The following is a 19487-nucleotide window of genomic DNA, read 5'->3' on the forward strand; positions in this document are numbered from 1 at the left end:
GGCTCCACATCCATCAGTCCATCTCTTCTCCAGCCAATGTCGTGCCCGTTTAGCCCCCTCTATGCGGCCTAACAAAAGCTGTTTAGGCATTCGGTGGCTGGGCATGCGGGCTACATGACCCAGCCAATGCAGCCTTGCCTGCCGGAGAAGCTCACCGATGGGACTTTGCCCAGATCTTTCAAGGATTTGTGAGCTCCTCACACAATCAAGCCTGGTTAAATCCAGGATAGATCGTAGGGCAGGCCAGTCTGAATGTTTCTAACCGGCGCAGACGTTCCATTAGAGGCTGTGTCGACCTAGGGGAGGCCCATGACAGGTTCAGCTAATCGTCACTGGTGTTGGCCGCGAGTGCGAATCAAAACTTGGGTCGCCGGGTTCGTAGCGCGGCACGCTAACCGCTACACTACCGCTCCCCACACACCAATACTCGCCATTCGTCACCAAGTGACGTCACCACGGCGCCTGTGCCAGGCTCGGTGAACTTTGAGGCCATGTAAAGCGTGGAATGGTCGCCTGCTAAAAAGCAGGTCATGGGCCAGACCCAGGCGGTATTTCGTTGACAGACCGAGATGGCTGACCGATGCACCTCCGACCTCCATTGTTGCTGTTAGGGCAACTACCTCCAACTGACCATTATTAGCCTCAAGGTGCACCTAGGCTGGCACTGCCAAACAGCATCCTCAACACGCCTTCAGCACAGAGGCCGGTCATCGGCAAGACCAATCAGCTCGACATCCTCCTGTGCCGCACATCTGTCAATCTCTTGTCTAGCTCGTGCCGCGCCCGTTTAGCCTCCTCTGTTCTTTGGTTCTTTCGGTAAAGTGACGTCTAAAGATAAAATAATAAATTAAATAATGGCATATTACGACGTTTCGATTGCAACACAAGCAATCATCATCAGGCATAAAAGAAATAGCAACAAAAATCTAACTAGAAAACTATAGACAGACATACAAGCAGACAGACATCACAAGGACACACGGAGAAAGAACACATATCGGCACAAAGAGAGGGGGTCGTTTCTGTGACGGGGCCTTAAAAACTAAGTTTTTCACTAGAAATCCTTTATATGCGTGGCGGCTAGAGTCCTCTCGTCCTCTGGCTTTAGATGGCTGCCACCTATGGGTCAGATGATTGCCTGCCACCATTAAGCAATTGGTAATTAAATATAAAAATAAATTCCTAAAAAGTGTAAAATTTTGGAAAAAATTTTTCACGAAAATAAATTGTCACGCACAACGAGTCTGTGTGCAAAATGTCAGCTCGATTGGATCACGGGAAGTGGGTTAAAAAACGACCGAAAGATTTGCACGGTCGTAAGCAAGCAAGCAAGTGAACTTAATATAAAAGATTTAAAAACAGTTTCTTCCCATCCGCTGTTGGCCTCTTCAGCAAGGCCAAGGGCTTAAAATGACTTTTATACTTTAACATTTTATCTACAAAATTGCACCTTGTCATATTTACAACATGTTACCCAGTCATAATGCAAACAAAAAACACAACTCTGATAATGTATGCACTGTCCTTGAAGTTGATTGGTCCACACCCGAGACAGCTGATGCCAGATTTGGAATCAGCACACACCACAAAATTACCTTAAAACCATTGGAATACCTTATGCCAGGCAAAGTGTGTTGACCAGTGTAATAGACTATATACCGTATGCATACGCCACAGCGAAAGTTTCGGGGTGTTTCCACGTAACAGACATTGGGGGATGTCGGGATCGAAACGACGACTCTCCCTGCCTACCAGGCGAGGGAGTTAACATCTCGACAGCACGAGCCCGACTCGGCCATTGTACGCCCGGTGGTGTGGCGGGTGAAGAAGGGGGGGGGGGGGGGGTGACTCTGACTGTGAGGGGCGGGGGGTGTGGGGGGGGTGAGCAGGAGGGGGTGACGCTGGCGGGAAGAGAAGAGTCCACCCGGGGCGAGGCAGCCGCCGCCGCTGCTGCTGCTCGGGACGTCGTCACGAAGACGGAACCCGCCCAGTCGCTGCTCCTGCTACTGCCCAGACCCAGGTGGGGGGGGGGGGCAGGGACACAGACGCACGGAGGAGGAGGAGGCGGGGGGGGGGGTGAGCAATCCGTGAGGGGAAATTTTTCCCGCCAAGTGCATCGAGCACGAGCTGACGGTGGCCATCCTGGGAGGTTATTGCCGTCTTTGTCGTCAAGACCGTGCGATGTGCGAGAAGCAGCATCATAACATTTATATATATACTGCTGGAGGAATCCGATAAGCTATGAAGCTCTTTTTTTACGGATGGTCCAATACAATACGCACAAACACGGCAAGAGTGCAAAGATTCATCTTCTTGGTTCTTTCGGTAAAGTCACGTAGAATGGAAATAATAAAATAGCAAAAAATAAAAACGTAATAAAATAATTCTCACGACGTTTCGGCCACAACGCAAGCAGCCGTCCTCAGGTGAGGAACGTCAACTTATTTTTTATTATTTCCATTCTACGTGATGACTTTACCGAAAGAACCAAGAAGATGAATCCCTGCAGTCACAAAAGCTTTAAATCGAAAGTGCAAAGTATAATAAGAGGGTTTTTCCCATTTTCTCTGGCAACAAAACTGCAACCTTTTTACAAGGAATCATGTTACTGCATTAACCACAATACTTGTGGTCAAAATGCAAACAAAAAACACACTGATAATATATGCATTTACACTATGAGACCTCCTTTACCAGTGGCAAATATAGTAGTAGGTTTTTACCCTTTCAACTGGTACAAAAACTGACACCTTTATACAAGGCATCATGTTTGCAATAACCACAACACAAGCAGTCAAAATGCAAACAAAAAGAAACAACTCTGATGATGATAATGATATGCACTGTCCTTGAAGTTGATTGGTCCACACCCGAGACAGCTTTCCTTAGAGCCGAGTCTCCATTGGTGTGTATATCATTATTATCATCAGAGTTGTTTCTTTTTGTTTGCATTTTGACTGCTTGTGTTGCGGTTATTGCAAACATGATGCCTTGTATAAAGGTGTCAGTTTTTGTACCAGTTGAAAGGGTAAAAACCTATTACTATTACAATATATGCATTGTCCTCGAAACTGATTGGTCCACATCAAGAGACAGCTTTCTTTGCATTTTGACTGCAAGTATTGTGGTTAATGTAGTAACATGAATCCTTGTAAAAAGGTTTCAGTTTTGTTGCCAGAAAAAAGGGGAAAAACCCTATTATTATATTTTGGTACTGGCAATGGAGGTCTAATGATGTAGATCAGGGGTCGGCAACCTACGGCTCCGGAGCCGCATGCGGCTCTTTACGGGCTGCTTCTTGACGATGAGTACGTATGTACTCAGATGCATTGCGGCTCTTGAAATACTGAATTTTGTACCGAATTGGAAAGAAATGGCTCTTCTTGTTATTTTGGTTGCCGACCCCTGATGTAGATGCTCACCCCGAGCCCTCGTTACTCTGATAGTGCATTGTCTTTGAGCTGTGCGCCTTTTGGCGTCATCTGGTGCAGCACCAATTGAGACGAGGCTCAAAAGAAAGCTGTCTCTGGTGTGGACCAATCAGCTTCAAGGACAATGCCAATATATTAGAGTGTTTTTTGTTTGCATTGTGACCGCAAGTATTGTGGTTAATGCAGTAACATGATTCCTCGCAAAAAGGTTTCAGTTTTGTTGCCAGAAAAAAGGAGAAAACCCCTAGATTTGAAGCTTTCGTGACTGCAAGGATTCACACTCCGGTAAAGTCACGTAGGTACAAGTAAACCCGTAAAAACAAAGTTTTTCAACAAATTCTTTATATGCGTGGCATCGAGTCTGTGTGCAAAATGTCAGCTCGATTGGATCACGGGAAGTGGGTTAAAAAACGACCGAAAGATTTGCACGGTCCTAAGCAAGCAAGCGAACTTAATATAAAGGATTTAAAAAAAAAAATACATGAAAATAACTAAATTAAATTTCGACGTTTCGGAGGCAACACAAGTCTCCGTCTTCAGGTGGGACCGTCAAAGCTAAACTTAGTGTACCACTTGATACAGCACCACGCTCAACATCGGGTCTCTGGTGGCGCAGTCATCGATCGAGGGTCGAATTCGAACCGTGTGTGATCGGCATCGCGCTCGCTGAAAGTATGATGCCTTCAGGGCGGTCGTGTACTCTATACGCAACTGCGCACAATTCTGTGAGTCACTTATAACCGCTTTGTCGTTACTTATTGACAATCGTGGACTCAAACTATTGTCCTATCATCTCGTAGAGTCCCTGGCACGTAAAAATATGCTACACAGTGGCAGTGAGGGTCGCAAAATGCCGATTTATTACTAATAAACCCCAACGATCCGATCGAAATGAGGGATTTAGATCGGATCATTGGGGGGGCACGTGCCACCCCACCCCACCCCCCACTTGACACAGTAAATTTGTCTGTGACGGTCCCACCTGAAGACGGAGACTTGTGTTGCCTCCGAAACGTCGTGATTTTATTTAGTTATTTTCATTCATTATTATTGTATTTTATTATTATTATTTTACCTACGTGACTTTACCGGAAAACAAGTATAACCCGTAAAAACAAAGTTTTTCACTATAAATCCTTTATATGCGTGGCGGCTAGAGTCCTCTCGTCCTCTGGCTTGAGATGGCTGCCACCTATGGGTCAGATGATTGCATGGCAGCATTAAGCAATTGGTAATTAAATATAATTTTTAGTCCTAAAGTGTAAAATTTTGCTAAAAAATTTTCACGAACATTAATTGTCACGCACAACAAGTCTGTGTGGAAAATATCAGCTCGATTGGATCACGGGAAGTGGGTTAAAAAACGACCGAAAGATTTGCACGGTCCTAAGCAAGCAAGCAAGTGAACTTAATATAAAGGATTTAAAAACCTAAGAGTATGAGTGGGAAAAACCCTATTATTATATGTTGGTACTGGCAAAGGAGGTGTAATGAAATAGTGCAAAGTACAAAAAAGGTCTTAAAAATCACCCAACGCACGTACAAATACCAACGAAACCATCCACCATCCTAGCAGGCAAAGGCCACTGGAGCCATTCACTTATTTTTCAGATGCGACCTGGCTACCACAAATGATAGTAGGTCAACCGAAGTGGGCCCAATCATTTGGAAAACTTACGGCAGCAAAAATAATCTTTAAAAATTTCAATGCACGTTGATTCTAAATGTGGAGGGGATAACAAGTATAACCCGTAAAAACAAAGTTGTTCACTCTAAATCCTTTATATGCGTGGCGGCTAGAGTCCTCTCGTCCTCTGGCTTGAGATGGCTGCCACCTATGGGTCAGATGATTGTCTGCCAGTATTAAACAATTGGTAATTAAATATTTAATTTGTTTTCCCTAAACAGTGTAACATTTTGGAATTTTTTTTTCACGAACATTAATTGTCTCGCACAACGAGTCTGTGTGCAAAATGTCAGCTCGATTGGATCACGGGAAGTGGGTTAAAAAACGACCGAATGGTTTGCACGGTCGTAAGCAAGCAAGCAAGCACGCAAGCGAACTTAATATAAAGGATTTAAAAAAGCGGAGGACACGGAGAAAGAAAAAAAAAGCACCCGGCCACCACGGGGCAAGAGAGAGAGCAAGCAAGATGCAAACTATATACAGCAGCAGGTGTCAGCGTCTGGGATCGAACCCACGCACTCCTGTAAACCAAGCAAGGTAGTTAACATCTCCTAGCCACCGGGTAGTCAGGGTCGGGGTCAAACCCACGACCTCCTGTGTACCAGGTGAGGTAGTTAACATCTCCTAGTCACCGGGTAGTCAGGGTCGGGGTCAAACCCACAACCTCCTGTGTACCAGGTGAGGTAGTTAACATCTCCTAGTCACCGGGTAGTCAGGGTCGGGGTCAAACCCACAACCTCCTGTGTACCAGGTGAGGTAGTTAACATCTCCTAGTCACCGGGTAGTCAGGGTCGGGGTCGAACCCACGACCTCCTGTGTACCAGGTGAGGTAGTTAACATCTCGTAGCCACCGTGGAATCAGGTTCGGAATCAAACCCACGACCTCCTGTGTACCAGGTGAGGTAGTTAACATCTCATAGCCACCGTGGCATCAGGTTCGGAATCAAACCCACGACCTCCTGTGTACCAGGTGAGGTAGTTAACATCTCATAGCCACCGTGGCATCAGGTTCGGAATCAAACCCACGACCTCCTGTGTACCAGGTGAGGTAGTTAACATCTCATAGCCACCGTGGCATCAGGTTCGGAATCAAACCCACGACCTCCTGTGTACCAGGTGAGGTAGTTAACATCTCCTAGTCACCGGGTAGTCAGGGTCGGGGTCAAACCCACGACCTCCTGTATACCAGGTGAGGGGATGGGTGTCACCGAAGGGATGGGTGTCACCGAAGGGATGGGGGTCACCGAAGGGAGATGGGGGTTCACGGGAGAGGCGCCGGGCTGCACCTGCTTGGCTTGCGGAGCGTCGTCTGTGGAGGAATCCTCAGGGACCGAGTTGAAGCGGATGAACGCGAGGCCATACGCCAGGGACTGGCGTGGAGATGGGGGCGGGGGGGACACGGAGACACAGACACGGGGACACGGAGACACGGAGACATAGACACGGGGACACGGAGACACAGACACGGGGACACAGACATGCAGATATTCAGACACGGACATGGGGACACGGAGACACAGACACGGAGACACAGACACAGGGACACGGAGACACAGACATGCAGACATTCAGACACAAGGACATGGAGACACAGACACGCAGATATTCAAACACACGGACACGGAGACACAGACACGGGGACACAGACACGGACACGGAGACACAGACACAGGGACACAGACACGGAGACACAGACACGGAGACACAGACACGGGGACACAGACACGGGGACACGGGGACACGGAGACACAGACACGGGGACACGGAGACACAGACACGGGGACACAGACATGCAGATATTCAGACACGGACATGGGGACACGGAGACACAGACACGGAGACACAGACACAGGGACACGGAGACACAGACATGCAGACATTCAGACACAAGGACATGGAGACACAGACACGCAGATATTCAAACACACGGACACGGGGACACGGGGACACAGACACGGAGACACAGACACGGGGATACGGAGACACGGAGACACAGACACGGGGACACAGACATGCAGATATTCAGACACGGACATGGGGACACGGAGACACAGACACGGAGACACAGACACAGGGACACGGAGACACAGACATGCAGACATTCAGACACAAGGACATGGAGACACAGACACGCAGATATTCAAACACACGGACACGGAGACACAGACACGGAGACACAGACACGGGACACAGACACGGAGACACAGACACGGGGACACAGACACGGAGACACAGACACGGGGACACAGACACGGAGACACAGACACGGGGACACAGACACGGAGACACAGACACGGGACACAGACACGGAGACACAGACACGGAGACACAGACACGGGGACACGGAGACACAGACACGGGGACACGGAGACACAGACATGCAGACATTCAGACACAAGGACATGGAGACACAGACACGCAGATATTCAAACACACGGACACGGGGACACGGAGACACAGACACAGGGACACGGAGACACAGACATGCAGACATTCAGACACAAGGACATGGAGACACAGACACGCAGATATTCAAACACACGGACACGGGGACACGGAGACACAGACACGGGGACACAGACACGGAGACACAGACACGGAGACACAGACACGGGGATACGGAGACACGGAGACAGACACGGGGACACAGACATGCAGATATTCAGACACGGACATGGGGACATGGAGACACAAACACAGGGACACGGAGACACAGACATGCAGACATTCAGACACAAGGACATGGAGACACAGACACGCAGATATTCAAACACACGGACACGGGGACACGGAGACACAGACACAGGGACACGGAGACACAGACATGCAGACATTCAGACACAAGGACATGGAGACACAGACACGGAGACACGGGGACACGGAGACACGGGGACACGGAGACACAGACATGCAGATATTCAGACACAAGGACACAGGGACATGGAGACACAGACATGCAGATATTCAGACAAGGACACGGGGACACGGAGACACAGACACGCAGATATTCAGACACAAGAACACGGGGACATGAAGACACAGACACGGGGACACGGAGACACAGACACGGGGACACGGAGACACAGACACGGGGTTATTCACCAGTAGTGTAACTGCGCACAGCCAGGTTGGGAGCAGACATCTCCCTCGCCAAGGGCAGAACACAATTTTCGCAGCTAGGTGGTGGTTCTAGATTTGAAGCTTTCGTGACTGCAAATGATTCATACTATTAGGTTTTTCGGTAAAGTCACGTAGGTAAAAAATAAAATAAAAATAACAAAAGTAACAGAAATAAAATAATTAAACTTAAATAAAATTATTTTATTTCTATTATTACTTGTATTAATTTAAATATAAATTTTAATTTAAAAGTAATAATAGTCCTTATAAAAAAGGTGTCAGTTTTGTTGCCAGATAGAAGGGTAAAAAAACAATTATCATATTTTTTACTGGCAAATGAGGTTCCAATGGTGTAAATGCTTACCCCGAGCTCTCATACTCTGATGGTGCATTGTCTTTGAGTTGTGCGCCTTTTGGAGTCATCTGGTCCAACACAATGTGAGACTAGGCTCTAAGGAAAGCTGTCTCGGGTGTGGACCAATCAACCTCAAGGACAGTGCATACATTATCAGAGTTGTGTTTTTTGTTTGCATTATGGCTGCAGGTATTGTGGTCTATGCAAACATGACTCCTTGTAAAAGAAAAGGTGTCAGTTTTGTTGCCAGATAGAAGGGTAAAAAAACAATTATCATATTTTTTACTGGCAAATGAGGTTCCAATGGTGTAAATGCTTACCCCGAGCTCTCATACTCTGATGGTGCATTGTCTTTGAGTTGTGCGCCTTTTGGAGTCATCTGGTCCAACACAATGTGAGACTAGGCTCTAAGGAAAGCTGTCTCGGGTGTGGACCAATCAACCTCAAGGACAGTGCATACATTATCAGAGTTGTGTTTTTTGTTTGCATTATGGCTGCAGGTATTGTGGTCTATGCAAACAGGACTCCTTGTAAAAGAAAAGGTGTCAGTTTTGTTGCCAGATAGAAGGGTAAAAAAACAATTATCATATTTTTTACTGGCAAATGAGGTTCCAATGGTGTAAATGCTTACCCCGAGCTCTCATACTCTGATGGTGCATTGTCTTTGAGTTGTGCGCCTTTTGGAGTCATCTGGTCCAACACAATGTGAGACTAGGCTCTAAGGAAAGCTGTCTCGGGTGTGGACCAATCAACCTCAAGGACAGTGCATACATTATCAGAGTTGTGTTTTTTGTTTGCATTATGGCTGCAGGTATTGTGGTCTATGCAAACATGACTCCTTGTAAAAGAAAAGGTGTCAGTTTTGTTGCCAGATAGAAGGGTAAAAAAACAATTATCATATTTTTTACTGGCAAATGAGGTTCCAATGGTGTAAATGCTTACCCCGAGCTCTCATACTCTGATGGTGCATTGTCTTTGAGTTGTGCGCCTTTTGGAGTCATCTGGTCCAACACAATGTGAGACTAGGCTCTAAGGAAAGCTGTCTCGGGTGTGGACCAATCAACCTCAAGGACAGTGCATACATTATCAGAGTTGTGTTTTTTGTTTGCATTATGGCTGCAGGTATTGTGGTCTATGCAAACATGACTCCTTGTAAAAGAAAAGGTGTCAGTTTTGTTGCCAGATAGAAGGGTAAAAAAACAATTATCATATTTTTTACTGGCAAATGAGGTTCCAATGGTGTAAATGCTTACCCCGAGCTCTCATACTCTGATGGTGCATTGTCTTTGAGTTGTGCGCCTTTTGGAGTCATCTGGTCCAACACAATGTGAGACTAGGCTCTAAGGAAAGCTGTCTCGGGTGTGGACCAATCAACCTCAAGGACAGTGCATACATTATCAGAGTTGTGTTTTTTGTTTGCATTATGGCTGCAGGTATTGTGGTCTATGCAAACATGACTCCTTGTAAAAGAAAAGGTGTCAGTTTTGTTGCCAGATAGAAGGGTAAAAAACCAATTATCAGAAATAAAATAATAAAAATGAAATAAAATTATTTCATTTCTATTATTACTTTTATTAATTTTAATTGTATTTCTTACCCACGTGACTTTACCAAAAAACCTAAGAGTATAGGTGGTGTTTCGATTTAAAGCTTTCGTGACTGCAAGGATTCATCTTCTTGGTTCTTTCGGTAAAGTCACGTAGAAGGGAAGTAATAAAGTAATAAAAATAAAACATAAGAAAATAATTCTCACGACGTTTCGGCTACAACACAAGCAGCCGTCCTCAGGTGGAGAACAGGTCTGTCGAGTAGACAGATTCTGAATGACACACAATTGCACACACAACTGTCTTCTCGACAGACCTGTTCTCCACCTGAGGACGGCTGCTTGCGTTGTGGCCGAAACGTCGTGAGAATTGTATTTTATTATGTTTTATTTAAATTATTTTATTATTTCCCTTCTACGTGACTTTACCGAAAGAACCAAGAAGATGAATCCCTGCAGTCACGAAAGCTTTAAATCGAAAAAAAAAAGATGATGATGTAGATGATGATGATGTTAATGATGATGTTAATGATGATGATGTTTATGATGATGTGAAAGACGCTGTCTTTCCGACAGACCTGTTCTCCACCTGAGGACGGCTGCTTGCGTTGTGGCCGAAACGTCGTGAGAATTATTTAATGTTTTATTTTTATTATTTTATTATTTCCCTTCTACGTGACTTTACCGAAAGAACCAAGAAAATGAGTATAGGTGGTGGTTCTCATGGGCAGCTGCGGCAGCAGAAGTCATACTTGGCCTGTCGCACTACCCTCCACTCCAGCTCTTCAATGACACCACATTAAAACTCCGGGTCTTCGACGCGTGTGCGGCGATGGCGCAGACATCGATCGAGGGTCGAATTCGAACCGTGTGCGATCGGCATCGCGCTCGCTGAAGGTGAATGCCTTCAGGGCGGTCGTGTACTCTATACGCAACTGCGCACAATTCTGTGAGTCACTTATAACCGCTTTGTCGTTACTTATTGACAATCGTGGACTCAAACTATTGTCCTATCATCTCGTAGAGTCCCTGGCACGTAATAATATGCTGCACAGTGGCGGTGAGGGTCGCAAAATGCCGATTTATTACTAATAAACCCCAATGATCCGATCGAAATGAGGGATTTAGATCGGATCATTGGGGAGGCACGTGACACCCCAACCCCCCCCCCCCACTGGCTCCACCAGTGGCCCGATTGGACCTGAAAACTCAATTTCCCTGTACAAAAATACGGGTAAATCGTATGGGTTGACAGGCATATCATCTTATTCTTAGGTTGTTTTCCGGTAAAGTCACGTAGGTAAAAACTTTAAATTAATAAAAGTAAAATAAAAATCACGACGTTTCGGAGGCAACACAAGCCTCCGTCTTCAGGTGGAACCATCACAGCACGATAGCTGTATCAAGTGAATTTTTCTCACTTGATACAGCTATAGGCCGTGTACCTAGGCCGTGTCGCTAGGCCGTGTCGCTAGGCCGTGTCGCTAGGCCGTGTACCTAGGCCGTGTACCTAGGCCGTGTACCTAGGCCGTGTACCTAGGCTGTAACAGAGTACCAGGACTGTTGGAGTGCTGTTGGAGTGTAATAAAGAAGTTACCTCTACAAGTGTCTCCGGAACCCATTACACATGCAAGCGAGCGAGCGTGTGAGCATACGTGCGTGCATGCGTGTACATGTCCGTCCGTCCCCCCAGGGCTCACCGAGTTGTAGGGCTGCCGGCAGACGACGCGCGCCCGGTCCCAGCGCTGCTCGCGAACCGAGCGGCACAGCAACTCGGGGCCGAACATTCGGACGCGGCTCCTCTGCTGCGAAGAGCGGCTCTCAGCGGGAGACATGAAGCACGAGGCGGACAGCAGCGCCTATGCAGCGGAGATGACGCACACACACACAGTCAGTCAGAGACACACACACACACAGTCAGTCAGAGACACACACACACACACAGTCAGAGACGCACACACACACACAGTCAGAGACACACACACACAGTCAGTCAGAGACGAGACACACACACACAGAGACACACACACACACAGTCAGAGACGCACACACACAGTCAGAGACACACGGGGGGGGTTGTAGACACAGGGCTAGGCACACAGAGAGATAGACGCAGAGACAGAGATAGACACGGACACAGAGAGACACACGGAGAGACACAGAGATTGAGACACACACACAGTCAGAGACGAGACACACGGGGGAAGGGGGGGGGTTGTAGACACAGGGCTAGGCACACAGAGACACAGAGATAGACACACAGAAAGATAGACGCAGAGACACAGATAGACACACGGAGACAGAGATAGTCAAGGACAGACACAGATACACAGAGATATACAGGCAGAGAGATAGACACACACAGATACACACACAGAGACACACACAGAGACATTAGACACAGACAGAGTGACCCACAAATAGACACAGAGATGACGCACACACACAGTCAGAAACGAGACACAGGGCTAGACACACAGAGAGATAGACAGAGACACAGATAGACACGGACACAGAGATAGACACAGAGATAAAGACACACAGAGACAGAGATAGTCAAGGACAGACAGATACACAGAGATATACAGGCAGAGAGATAGACACACACAGAGACATTAGACACAGACAGAGTGACACACAAATAGATAGACACACAGAGCCAACAAAAACAGCTGCCTTTCGCCACTAAATGGCGGTGACGTCACCATGACGCTCGTGCCAGGCTAGGTGCACTTTGAGACCATGTCGAAACCTCTCTGCTGACAGAAGGTCACGTGACAGACCCAGCAGGTGCCGTAGGTTGAATGACTAAAATAAATGCCAAATGTACCAACTGTGCCCCCTACTGTGCCAACTTGCTGCATTTTAGCCACCAGGCACTTTGCTCGTTGTTGTGAGCGTCGCTCCTCTGCCCTCCGTTGTTGTTGGACGGCGACTGCCTCCAACTGCCCAGTAGCGTCCTTCACGAGCCTCCTCCACTGAGGCCGATCTTGACACCGCTGGTACCAGTCTTCGGCAAGTCCACTCAACTCCACATCCTCCCGTACCGCATCACTCCATCTCTTCTCCAACCCGTGCCGCGCCCGTTTAGCCCCCACTATCCGGACAAACAGAAGCCGCTTGGGCATGCAGTAGCTGGGCATGCGGGCTACGTGACCCAGCCAACACAGCATTGCCTGCTGAGGAAAGACCCCAGCTGGGCCCCAAAGTGAGAGGGCCAGGAGGTATGCGGTCAACAATGCTTGACTCAGGGAGGAGGACGCCCCTGCCATGCATAGTCCCATGGGATGTTGGCTACCAACAACAAGGCAACTCCTACGACTAATTGGGAATGGGACGCAAGCGTAGGATTGATCACCCTGTAGCTGGCCGCCTTTGGGGAGGGTGTATCGTGTGAAAGGCCGAAACACCCTAGGAACCAAAGGGTCACTACTGACGATGCGCTCCCCAAATTTCACCAGGCTCACTGTTCATGAACTCTTGGAAGTGCTTGCACAAAGGATAGTAACATCTCATCCTGTGTTCTTTGGAATCGGAATTTGCCTGCTGGAGGAGTTTATCGATGGGACTGTGTCCAGATCTTTCAATAATTTGTCAGCTTCTCACATCACACAATCCAGGATGGATCATAGGTAGGCCAGCCTGAATGTTTCTAACCAACGGAGATGTTCCATTAGAGGGTTCCACGTTTCGCAAGCGAATAGAAGGGAGGGCATTACCGTGGCCGAGAAGACATGAAGCTTCGTGTAGAGTAACAGACCAGGTAGCTTCCACACAGCGTTACGCAGCCAATGATAAAATGTCGCCGAACTGATTCGCAGTGAGACCTGTGCTGTCAAATTGGAGCTGGTCATAAGCACACTGCCCAGGTATGGAAACCTATCTACTCTCTCCACAAATGCTCCAGTGGAGTTTTTGATGACACAAAATACATGGGCAGGTGCTTAGTTTTGGACGGGCTGATGGTAAGGCTCCACCTCTTAGTGGCACGCTCCAGGTTCATCATCAGCACCTCCACTCCTTCTTAGAGTGAGCAGCAATCACCAGACCATCACCATACATAACATGGTTGACCAATAGAAAGCCATTTATCGGCGGCACCCGGGCATCCATCAACCTCCCATTGTATCTGGACCAGATGGAGATTCCTTCGTACAACCATAGAAGGCTTCTTGGTTCTTTCGGTAAAGTCACGTAGAATGGAAGTAATAAAATAATAAAAATAAAACATAATAAAATAATTCTCACGACGTTTCGGCCACAACGCAAGTAACTGTCCTCAGGTGGAGAACAGCGTCTGTCGAGGAGACAGATTCAGACCGTCTCCCCGACAGACGCTGTTCTCCACCTGAGGACGGCTGCTTGCGTTGTAGCCGAAACGTCGTGAGAATTATTTAATGTTGTTTTATTTTTATTATTTTATTATTTCCCTTCTACGTGGCGACTTTACCGAAAGAACCAAGAAGGTGAATCCCTGCAGTCACGAAAGCTTTAAATTGAAACATAGAAGGCTTCTCGAACTACATGGTCGAAAAATATGTCAATCGTGTAGGTGCCAGCAGAGGACATCCCTGTCGCACCCCAAAGTTAACAGGGAATGCCTCCGACTCCCGGTCACGCATCTTTACCTGTGCCTGCCTACCATCATGAAGATCATTAATGATTAACAAGGACAAAGATCCCCCGTATAGCCTCAACAGACTGTTGGGTCAGGTGCTGTTAGCGAGCATCTATGAAGGCCGGCACGGCACACGAGGGGGTGGGTGGTCAGCACCAAGCCCGGCCGTCTTTGTCTCCTCAGTGGCGATGTTTACACACCGCACCAGGTACTCATTTGTGGCCGAGGCGACCTAGGGGAGGCCCAGGACCGGTTCAGATAATCGTCACTGGTGATGACCATCACAGCCATCACCATCACAGCCATCACCATCACTACCATCACAGCCATCACAGCCATCACCATCACAGTGAGCGGGAATCAAAGTTGGCATGCCGGGTTCGAAGCACAGTGCGCGAGCTGCTACACTACCGCTCCCCACTTAATGACTAACTCACACACTTACCCACTCACACCCACTCACACTCACTCACACTCACAATCACTTTCACTCACACTCACACTCACTCACACTCACTCTCACTCACTCTCTCTCACTCTCTCTCACTCACACTTTCACTCACACTCACTTTCACTTTCACTCTCTTTCACTCACACTCACTCACTCACACTCACCTGGAAGTCCGAGTCATTGGAGGAGGAGTTGCCCACGAGGATTTCCACGAAGGCCGATCCCTCATTCCCAACATCGACGCTGAGAATTTTCTCAGCCTTCTCAAACTGGACACGGGGACACAGGGAGACACACAGGAGGGCAGACATGTGAGATACAAGGGGTCATATGTAGACAGAAACACACGAGGACGCACACAGAGGCACGAGGTCTGCCAATAGAATCCAGTGGCACCATGGTGGCTAGGAGATGTTAACTACCTCGTCTGGTGTACAGGAGGTCGTGGGTTCAATCCCAACCCTGATGCCTGCTGCTGTATATTTGGAGTTTGCGTGTCTCTCATCATGGTGGCTAGGAGATGTTAACTACCTCGCCTGGTGTACAGGAGGTCGTGGGTTCAATCCCAACCCTGATGCCTGCTGCTGTATATTTGGAGTTTGCGTGTCTCTCATCACGGTGGCTAGGAGATGTTAACTACCTCGTCTGGTATACAGGAGGTCGTGGGTTCAATCCCAACCCTGATGCCTGCTGCTGTATATTTGGAGTTTGCGTGTCTCTCATCATGGTGGCTAGGAGATGTTAACTACCTCGCCTGGTGTACAGGAGGTCGTGGGTTCAATCCCAACCCTGATGCCTGCTGCTGTATATTTGGAGTTTGCGTGTCTCTCATCACGGTGGCTAGGAGATGTTAACTACCTCGTCTGGTACACAGGAGGTCGTGGGTTCAATCCCAACCCTGATGCCTGCTGCTGCTGTATATTGGGAGTTTGTGTGGCTCTCGCTCTCCCCGTTGCCGTGTGGATTTTTCTACGGGTCCTCCAGTTTTTCCCTCCTTATTTAGAATCAACGTCGCACATTTAGACTATTTGGCCGCTACTATAAATATCCGGTTATTGATGATGATATTAGCCACTTCGTTAAGCTATCATTTGTGATATCTGGTTTGCTTCTGAAAAAGACCCACATAGCGCAGTGGGACCTTATCCACTGGTACAAATAAAAATAAGTAAAACCCGTAAAAACAAAGTTTTTCACTATAAATCCTTAATATGCGTGGCGGCTAGAGTCCTCTCGTCCTCTGGCTTGAGATGGCTGCCACCTATGGGTCAGATGATTGCATTGCACCATTAAGCAATTGGTAATTAAATATAATATTTTTTACTAAAAAGTGTAAAATTTTGGAAAAAAAAATTCACGAACATTAATTGTCACGCACAACGAGTCTGGGTGGAAAATCTCAGCTCGATTGGATCACGGGAAGTGGGTTAAAAAACGACCGAAAGATTTGCACGGTCCTAAGCAAGCGAGCGAGCGAACTTAATATAAAGGATTTAAAAAGTCGTAATTAATGGTAGAATCAGCAATTCCAGGCCGGGACGAGAGCCGGTCTCCGCTCATCTCTGCTCCCCTAACTCCGGGATGAGCCAGATGAGGAAATTCCACATTCCCCCAACGGGGACACAGACTCTCCTTATCGGGCGGCGCAGGTGCCGGGTTTATCCGCCCGGTGGCAGCGGCGGTGTTGATGGTGGTGATGGTGGTGATGGTGATGATGGTGGTGATGGTGGTGATGGTGATGATGGTGGTGATGGTGGTGATGGTGATGATTAGGATGATGATGGTGGTAGTGATGGTTGGTGATGGTGGTGATGGTGGTTGGTGATGGTGGTGGTGATTAGGATGATGATGGTGGTGATGGTGGTGACGGTGGTGATGATGGTGATGATTAGGATGATGACGGTGGTAGAGTGATGGTGGTGGTGATGGTGGTGGTGATGGTGGTGGTGATGGTGGTGGTGATGGTGGTGGTGGTGGCGGCAGTGATGGTGGTGACGGGGGTGATGATGGTGATGATGGTGATGATTAGGATGATGATGGTGGTAGAGTGATGGTGGTGGCAATGGTGGTGATGGTGGTGATGGTGATTAGGATGATTAGGATGATGATGGTGTTGATGGTGGTAGTGATGGGGATGGTTGGTGATGTTGGCAATGGTGGCGATGGCGGTGATGGCGGCAGTGATGGTGGTGATGATGGTGATGATTGTGATTAGGATGATGATGGTGGTAGTGATGGTGATGGTTGGTGATGTTGGCAATGGTGGTGATGGCGGTGATGGCGGCAGTGATGGTGGTGATGGTGTTGATGGTGGTGATGTCGGTAGTGATGGTGATGGTTGGTGATGTTGGCAATGGTGGTGATGGCGGTGATGGTGGTGATGGCGGCAGTGATGGTGGTGATGGTGTTGATGATGGTGATGATTAGGATGATGACGGTGGTAGTGATGGTGATGGTTGGTGATGTTGGCAATGGCGGTGATGGCGGCAGTGATGGTGGTGATGGTGGTGATGGTGCTGTGGGTGACACCTGGAGGATGAAAGAGGCCTCCTTCTCCCCGGGGAGGCAGCGCCACTTGCGGTGAGCATCGCCGCTGAGAAGATTGTCCACACGGTGCAACTGGGGGGGAAACCACAACACCCACCATAACCACCACGGCCACATCCACCACCACTACAACCACCAGCACCATAACAACCATCACAACAACCATCACAACACTCACCACCACCATCACAACACCCACCACCACCACATTCACAATCACTACAACCACCACAAATAGAACCACCAACACCATAACAACCATCACAACACCCACCACCACCATCACAACACCCACCACCACCACCACGACCACATCCACCACCACTACAACCACCACAAATAAAACCACCAACACCATAACAACCATCACAACAACCATCACAACACTCACCACCACCATCACAACACTCACCATAACCACCACTATCACCAACACAATCATGACCACAACACCCACCACCATAAATAGAACCACCACCACAACAACCACCATAACCACCACTACAGCCACTATCACCACAACACCCATCACCACAAGCACCACAAATAGAACCACCACCGTAACCACCACCACTATAAGCACCACAACAACAACCACTATCAGCACCACAACTATAACCACTTTAACCAACACCACAACCACTACCAATAGAACTACCACGATAACCACCACCACTACAGCCACCATCACCACCACCACTACCACCATGACAATCACCACAACTATAACCACTTCAACCAACACTACAACTACTACCACTATAACCACCACCACTACAGCCACTATCACCACCACCACTACAGCCACTATCACCACCACCACTACCACCATGACAATCACCACAACTATAACCAAAGATAAACACTTTGAAGTGAAGCACAGCTAACGATTTCGATTGTTACTATTTCGATTTAGAACGAATACTAACGCTCGATGCGTGTGCGCTGTGATGATAACATTGTCCTGCTCCCGTACAGAAGACTCGGCCCACTATAGTGGATAGCAGAGGCACGCCAATCAAACTCAATCAAACTCTGCACACCGTTGAAAATATATTGCAACTACTGTACTGTAGAGGCGATCACGCCGATTTCGGATTAACCCGACGAGAGATTTTTTCGGTTTAAGCATGTGACTTGTAATAAACATTTCCAAGAATAACAATGTACAACTAGATTATTAATTCGGGCTTCAGGGAAAACCTACGAGTTATTAATTTAGACTGGTAGGAACGAAGTGAACCAGCCTACAATAGATTATATCGTCCGTCCGATGTCCGATTAGGTGTAGCAACATCGCCCCCTACTGCAAACACTTGGCAGGACCCTACAAAAACCTTTGGACTCAGTGAGGCTTTCCTGGCTAAACAAGTGTAATAATACATGATGTTTATATTCTTTGGTTATTCGTTCCTACCAGCCCACCCCGCAGGGACCTGTTTTCAAAATCTCAGGTGCGCGGTTAATCCACAAATGACTTTCAATCTAGGCGATTTAAAATTGCATAGCCTCCAGCGGCTTCCTAATATCTAAGCTCCAAAGTTAAGATTCCTAATATCTGTTGATATGCAAATTCCTTTGTCAAGGCGCCCTTCCCCCTCTAACCCAGCAGCTTAAATATACGCTGCCAAGCTTGGTGGTACTCATTCAGACGCTTTCTTTCCGACAGACCTGTTCTTCTGAACGCCACCAAGCTTGGCAGCGTATATTTAAGTATATATTTAAGTATATA

The 19487-nt window shown here is 47.7% G+C and overlaps 1 protein-coding gene across 3 annotated transcripts in view; it reads right to left on the bottom strand.

Annotated features, from left to right (window-relative positions):
- LOC133339414 (DNA repair protein XRCC1-like) overlaps positions 1 to 19487 on the bottom strand; it is a 55121-nt gene that overhangs the window by 31345 nt on the left and 4289 nt on the right. For all 3 annotated transcript variants that reach the window (XM_061547558.1, XM_061547559.1, XM_061547557.1), the window contains exons 2-6: positions 17738 to 17827; positions 15373 to 15477; positions 11840 to 11998; positions 6405 to 6488; positions 1856 to 2003 (exon numbers count right to left, since the gene is read on the bottom strand). In XM_061547558.1, coding sequence (XP_061403542.1) covers positions 1856 to 2003; positions 6405 to 6488; positions 11840 to 11998; positions 15373 to 15477; positions 17738 to 17827 — 586 coding nt within the window. The remainder of the gene's footprint in view (positions 1 to 1855; positions 2004 to 6404; positions 6489 to 11839; positions 11999 to 15372; positions 15478 to 17737; positions 17828 to 19487) is intronic.

Source organism: Lethenteron reissneri, unplaced genomic scaffold (genome assembly GCF_015708825.2).
Source record: "Lethenteron reissneri isolate LAM-NWPU_2019-01 unplaced genomic scaffold, ASM1570882v1 scaffold_1864, whole genome shotgun sequence".
Lineage (NCBI taxonomy): Eukaryota > Metazoa > Chordata > Hyperoartia > Petromyzontiformes > Petromyzontidae > Lethenteron > Lethenteron reissneri.